Source organism: Engraulis encrasicolus, chromosome 2 (assembly GCF_034702125.1).
Source record: "Engraulis encrasicolus isolate BLACKSEA-1 chromosome 2, IST_EnEncr_1.0, whole genome shotgun sequence".
In the NCBI taxonomy this organism is placed as follows: Eukaryota; Metazoa; Chordata; class Actinopteri; order Clupeiformes; family Engraulidae; genus Engraulis; species Engraulis encrasicolus.
The window spans coordinates 23,038,223-23,045,722 of NC_085858.1; the positions used below are offsets into that span (position 1 = coordinate 23,038,223).

The 7,500-nt window shown below is 49.6% G+C and overlaps 1 protein-coding gene across 1 annotated transcript in view; it reads left to right on the forward strand.

Moving 5' to 3' along the window:
• Positions 1–7,500, forward strand: part of cep112 (centrosomal protein 112) — a 246,665-nt gene that overhangs the window by 133,097 nt on the left and 106,068 nt on the right. Inside the window, exon 20 of the mRNA XM_063184029.1 lies at positions 411–641. Within this exon, the coding sequence (XP_063040099.1) occupies positions 411–641 (231 nt within the window). The remainder of the gene's footprint in view (positions 1–410; positions 642–7,500) is intronic.

Here is a 7,500-nt window from a genome sequence, read left to right on the forward strand (position 1 = left end):
TCGTGTCGTATGTCTTTTTCTTTCTCTACTCTTCTACCTCTCCTTTCTACCCCCCTCCTCCCTTCTCATCCATCGTTCCTCTTTTTCTTTCTTCTTATCACTGCCCCTTTCTACTGCTTTTCCCCTACATCTTCATCTCTCTCATCGCTTCCTCTCTCTGCTCCTCTGATCTATACCATATCACATCTCTTCTCTCTCTCTCTCTCTCTCTCTCTCTCTCTCTCTCTCTCTCTCTCTCTCTCTCTCTCTCTCTCTCTCTGTCTCTCTCTGTCTCTCTCCACCTCTCTCCTCTCTCACACCTCTTCTCTCTCCCTCTCTCCCTCTCTCTCTCTCTCTCTCTCCCTCTCTCCCTCTCCCCCCACTTCTCCCTCCCTCCCTCTCTCTTCTCCACCTCTCTCCTCTCTCCACAGCGCGTGTCGGAGCTGGAGGCCCAGGTGCAGGCGTTGCGCGAGGAGCTCCTCCAGACGCACGGCCAGCGTAAGCAGCAGCTGATCGAGCTGGGCCTGCTGCGGGAGGAGGAGCGGCAGCGTGCCGCCCAGGACCAGGAGGCCGCGCTGGGCCGCCTGCGCCAGGAGACCCAGCGCCTACGCCAGGACCTGGAGCGCAGCCACGCCGCCGAGAGGGAGCTGGCACAGGAGAAGGTACGGAGCAGGGTTGTGTGTGGTGGCAGCACGGGAAGACATGTTCTCGGACGGGGCTTCTCAACCTTTTTTTTTTAATAAACGCCCCCTCGACCTCAAAATAAGCACTCACGCTCACCCCCCACCCCCCAGTGGGTCCCATACAAACCGTTTACAGTCAGGGAGAATGATATTAGAATATTATTTGAATATTAATGGCCATCGATTTTTGGAAAAGTGTGGGAACAGTGTTGCACAGACGGGTCCCCTCAGTAGACGGTACCATATGGATGGAGGGGGCATGGTGTAGGGGTGTGTGCGAAATATCGGTATCGGGATATATTGTCATGGGCCTCTTCACGATACGCGTATCGTATCGGAGGTGTCAGTATCGATACTTCGTTTAATAGCATAAATTGAATTTTGAATGCTACACTGCAACTGCCAGACCTACCGTTTTGTGAAGGCAGTCTTTTACATTCACTCCCAGACCAACCCTGGTGTTCGGTACTGTGATTATGACGGACATCACAGTCATTGTTGTTGCGTTGACGCAGCAGCCAGTCATTGCCAATGATAGCTGTTTCAAAATCTTACTGAAGTAAGGGGCGCAGTTTGGGAAGTTTGGTGTATTGTGTGTGTGTGTATGTGTTTGTGTGTGTGTGTGTATGAGAGAGAGAGTGTGTTTGTGTGTGTGAGTGTGCGTGTGCGTGTGCGTGTGCGCGTGTGTGTGTGTGAGTGTGTGTGTGTGTTCAACTGTGTCATCATCTTCACCATTTTAATGGTAGGTAAGTTGTTGCCACTTAACAGGGCACATAATGTGACAAAAATATGTCAAAGAGCCTACTGCCTCTCCTACTCCCTCTCCTCCCCCTTTCATCTCCCCCACCATCTTTGTTTCTTGCGTTCTCTCTCTCCTGTCTAACCCCGGCCCAGATATATCCCTGCCTCGCTTTCACTTTCTCTCTCACTCTCTTTCTCTTTTCCTTCATCTCCCTCCCTCTCACTCCATTTGTCCCTCCATCTCTCTCTCTCTCTCTCTCTCTCTCTCTCTCTCTCTCTCTCTCTCTCTCTCTCTCTCTCTCTCTCTTTCGTTCTCTCTCTCTTTTGTTCTCTCTCTTTCGTTCTCTCTCTCTCGTTCTTTCTCTCTCTCTCTCGTTCTCTCTCATTCTTTCTCTCGCTCTCTCTCTCTCGCTCTCGCTCTCTCTCTCTCTCGTTCTCTCTCTCGTTCTCTCTCCATCTCTCTCTCTCTCTCTCTCCATCTCTCTCTCTCTCTCTCTCTCTCTCGTTCTCTCTCTCTCTCTCTCTCTCTCTCTCTCTCTCCATCTCTCTCTCTCTCTCTCTCTCTCTCTCTCTCATATCTGTGCTTGCCTCTCGGTGTGTGTCTGTTGCCTGTATCCCATGAGTATAGTTTAGCAGCTCCGCTGAGCTCTCGTCTCGAGTGTGCGGCTCAGCTCTCTGATTGACATATAAACAGACTGTCACTGACTGTCCTCCGCCGTGCCGATCCAACCCGATGCGAGCGATCCGGGCGCGCACAGCTGTGCTCCATTACATGTGAACTCCGGGGCCACTCAGAATGTGCTGTGGAATGTTGCTGTGCTGTTGCCGATGCCTTCAGTTCATCCTCCAGGCGCTCTCTGCTTCTCACGTAGGCACACCAAGGCGGCCTCGGTATGTGTTTGTTTTGGGTGGATGGGTGCACATTTGTGTGTATGTGTGTTTGTGTGTGTGTGTGTGTGTGTGTGTGTGTGTGTGTGTGTGTGTGTGTGTGTGTGTGTGTGTGTGTGTGTGTGTGTGTGTGTGTGTGTGTGTGTGTGTGTGTGTGTGTGTGTGCGCGCGCATGCATGCGTGCACATGTGTGTGCATGTGTGCCTGTGCACACATGCGTTTGTGTTTGCACAGTACAGTATGTGTCTGTGTATTTATGTGCGTACCTGCATCTTGGACTGTGCATTTACGAGTAAGATAGCCTCTGACTTTTTAGCTGTCGGTAACCGAAACCAGCGCTAGGAAAGACCCCATAATCCCTTGCAGGTTGGACAGGAAGTGGAAGAAAGGTGGCGTCGATCAGGAGCAGTAATCCTGATTAGGCCCATCAAAGACGTTACTGCACGTCTGCAGAGAAGAATGAGAGAGAGAGAGAGAGAGAGAGAGAGAGAGAGAGAGAGAGAGAGAGAGAGAGAGAGAGAGAGGTGCATCAGAGGGCCTCTATGGCCATCTGTGATGTATTATTCGTCATGGCCTGGCCTTCATAAATCTCGCCGCTGCCACCATTTATGAACCAGATGCAACCGTGAACCTCAGCAAACAACTCCCCTCACCCTCGCCCCCTGACTCCCAACTCCATCTACCAGACCTCCACCACTGCACCACCACAATACAGGCTCCAACACCAGAGCAGAGGTCTTCCACCGGACTCTGTGTTGTTTTCATGTTAGCCACACATCGGCTGTAACCTAGGCAAGGCAAAGTTTACTGTATTCCGCTATTCGTAGAATACTAGCTGGTTCACTTCAGATTGACTAGGCCAGGGAAGACTGGAGCACACAAATACTTAAGAACAGAATAGAAAAGAACAGAATAGAATAGAAAAGAATAGCATAGACTTAACTGTCATGCCAGCATAAAAAATGCATTTGTTCTTACTGTATAAAAACACACAGACATTCATTCCATTGCTTCAATCAAAAACACATATTCAGATCATTGCATCCACCCCCCCTCCAACCAGTGCTTAATTTGAGGGGGAGCAAGGGGGAGCTAGCTCCGGAACCTCAGACGAGAGCTCCGGAACCTTGGATGAAACCTCATGGAAAAACATCACAGATGCCCCTCGGGGGGGAGCCACCCATCCTTTGCGCTCCAGGACCTCCCGCTTGACAAATTAAGCACTGCCTCCAACCACCCTTCCCATCATACGCATCATAGGCATCAGTTCCAGACCCTACACCTGTCTAGCTTTTCCATTGCTTTTGATACTTCTGTTATTTTACTGCAGTGTGGTGCTTTGCAACACTGTTCGGACTGTCCCACACAGGCATGCGTTTAGCCAGTCTTAACTACACCTTAAGATTGTACACCGAATAATACTACACATCGCAAGTGTAACCAAGGTGGTCCTGCGTTAGTTTGACACTCGACGCTTACCATGACCTACCAGTTGGCCTTTCCAAGTTTGGCTTGGGAGGCACAGCACAATACCAGTGTTTCCAGATTGGGCGGGTGCCCGCCCAATTGGGCTACTTGGGATGAGTGTCTGCGGGTAAAAACGGGAAAAATTGGCCATTTGGCGTTTTTTTTCTGCAGCCGTTTTGGGCCCATAGAAGTCAATGTAATTTGTTGAATTTGGGCGGAATTCAGCGCAATTTGGTGGTTTTTGAGAAGCTTTTGGGCGGGTTTTGGTCAGACACATCTGGCAACACTGCACAATACCACTGAGCTAAAGGTCCAGAACCATAGCTCAACGCTTCCTAACCGTAGCTCAACGCTTCCTAACCGTAGCTCAACGCTTCCTAACCATAGCTCAACGCTTCCTAACCATAGCTCAACGCTTCCTAACCATAGCTCAACGCTTCCTAACCATAGCTCAACGCTTCCTAACCATAGCTCAACGCTTCCTAACCATAGCTCAACGCTTCCTAACCATAGCTCAACGCTTCCTAACCGTAGCTCAACGCTTCCTAACCGTAGCTCAGCGCTTTCGATACTGTATGAGGCTTGGGGAGGGAGGTTGACTAACATTCTACTGCTGAACTCTTCTAGTTGGCATCCGTTACACAAGTCAGTCAAGGAAATGTGTTATCAGTTGGTCACGCTTGACCTCCAAGCCGAAAATAGCTCTCATCCTCAGACCGGGTCCATGTAGGACATAAGTCACGGCTACACAGCTTGGAAGGCTTGTCAGAGGAAAGGGGTACATATGTTAGAAGCAAGTAAGTCAAATGTATCTATCGAGCACATTTTGAAGACGTGCTGTATACAACAGATTAAGAAACCAATTATGAAATGGTGTAAACAGACCTACGTTGACTGTCGACCAATTCAAAAGCCTAAGTGGATTCTGAACGACTGAACAACTGACATAGCAAGCATTCAGTCGTTGCACACAGATTAAAAAATAGTAAGCAGAACGACAATAAATTGAGTTTAAAGCCTTGGTGGAAATGATTCTTACACATGCTCAGACCCAGCTAGGCTATACATCTGCTATGGCCAGCAAGGGTCCAGACTCCATGAATCCACTGTTTGCAAAACTTAACTTTAACTCACTACTACTGCTGTCGCAAAAGTCCTAGCTTTTTTTCTTCTCTACACAGTCTGAAAAAAATAATTGTCTCAGACACAGACCCCAGAAACACAGACATGGACACACACATGTACACACACACACACACACACACACACACACACACACACACACACACACGCGCGCGCTCGCACACACGCGCTCGCACACACGCGCTCGCACACAAAGAAACCACATATGCATACACAAACATACATGTGAGTCATTCCTCCAGCAAAGTAAAGCCAAAGCCAGGAAGTGCAACAGTTGGCCAAGGAAGTCACTTTGCCTCTTCATCACTTGCTGCTTTCTCTCTCTCTCGTTCTTTCCCCCTTTTTTCTTCTTCCTTTAGCTCAAACTCTGTGTGAGTTTTTATCGGAAAGGGGTGAAAGTTTCAGCATTTCATTTAGTCAGCCCCTCCTACGCACACACACACACACACACACACACACACACACACACACACACACACACACACATACACACACACACACACACACACACACACACACACACAGACACACATACACACACACACACACACACACACACACACACACACACACACACACACACACACACACACACACACACACACACACACACACACCCCTCAATTCCCCAATCCTCCATCCTTTTTTCTCTCTTCCCTCCCCTCCCCTCTCCTCCCCTCTCCTCCCCTACACACACACACAAACACACACACACACACACACACACACGCACATGCGCACGCACACACACACACACAAGCACACACACACACACACACACACACACACACACACACACACACACACACACACACACACACACACACACACACACACATCTATGCTTTGGTCCCTCAGTGGCCAGATCCCCCCGTATTGACTTGGGCTGTGTTTTGTAGGCTGAAAATGTCTCCCGACGCGTTTGATGCCGGTCGGAAGCGGAAGCTGCTGTGCTGTGCAGTGCAGTCAGACCCAAGCCGGGCCTGGACGGCTAGCCAGCACCGTGCGTTTGAACACAGCGCACAGATCCACAGAAGAAGAAAAAAAGAGGAGAAATCCATTAAATCCATGAATGGATTTTCATCAAAAGAAAGCATTTTTCACTCCCTCACTCGCTGACTCTCTCTGACTCTCTCTTCTATCTCGCTTTCTTACCCATACTGCCTCTCTCTCTCTCTCTCTCTCTCTCTCTCTCTCTCTCTCTCTCTCTCTCTAGCTCTCTCACTGTCTCTTTCCATCTTTGAGGCTGACTCTGTCTTCTGTCTCTTTTTTTTGCCTGTGAAGGAGAGTTTGTGGAATAAAATAATGAGTAACAGAGCGTCAGAAAAGGAAAAAAAAAAAGAGGCAGAGATAAGATCATGCATTAGATTGTTCCAGCGACTGAGTTCCTCACAGAAAGGAAAAAGGGGTTTTGGGGAGGGGGTGTTGGGTGTTGGATATTGGGAGGGGAGGGGAGGATGGAAGCAAAAGGGGGTGGTGGTGTTTGGTGGTAGAGGGTGTATCGAAGAAAGGGGTGATGGCGTGCACGCGTGTGTAGGAAAAGAGTGCGTGCCTGTGTCTGTGTCTGTGCCTGGATGTTGGTGTGGCGCGGGGACAGTGCAAGGAGGGGGGTACGCGGAGGAATAAAGGGACTTTCTTCCAGTTCATCTGGGTGACTACTGAGCTGTTTTATCTGGCGGCGTTGGGAGCTGTCGCCTCGCGCCCAATCTCCAGCCGCCACAGAGGGGCCCCCGGAGCCTTGTTGTGCCAGATAAACCTGCCTCCTCCTCCTCCTCCTCTCCTCTCTTCCTCTTCTCCTCCTCCATCTTTCTTCCTCCTCTCCTCCTTCTCTTCTGCTCTCGCTCCTCTGAGGCTGACAGCACAGACAGCCCGGCCTCCGCCCACACACACACTCACACATACACGCACACACATACCTACCCACCCACCTCATGCGCCGCATATACCCCTATACCCTCTGAAGATCCCACACTCTCTCCCCCTTCCCCTCTTCCTCTCTCTCCACCTCTACCTATCTTTCTGTCATTCTTTCTTTCTGTCAGTCTGTTTCAATCGCGTTCTCTCTCTCTCTATCTCTCTCTCTCTCTCTGCTCTCTGTCTATTTTGTTTGTTCTATCACTCTCTTTCAATCTCTGTCTTTCATTACAGAAACAGGGTTCTTATCGCTTGCTCTCTTCTCGTCCCTTCACCTTTCCTTCTTTCTTTCGTTCTATTGGTCGCTCTCAATCGGGCTCCCTCTTGCTTTCCCGTTTTCTGTCACTGTGAAGAAAGCACTTTCCTATCGCCTTCTTGCTCCTTCCCTACTTTCTTTCTCATTTATTTTCTATCTATCACTCTTTCTGACGTTCTCACTTTGCAGAAGAAGCTTTCCTCCCCTCTCTCTCTCTCTCTCTCTCTCTCTCTCTCTCTCTCTCTCTCTCTCTCTCTCTCTCTCTCTCTCTCTCTCTCTCTCTCTCTCTGCACACAGCGGAATTAGAGCTTCTTCAAAGGTGTAGAGTGAGTCTTGTGTCGTGTAGTGGAATGTGCAGCCTCCCCTTTCAACAGTTTTTCTGCCAACGTCTGGCCTTTGGGGCAGGAAAGTTTGTGCAAGTTACATACG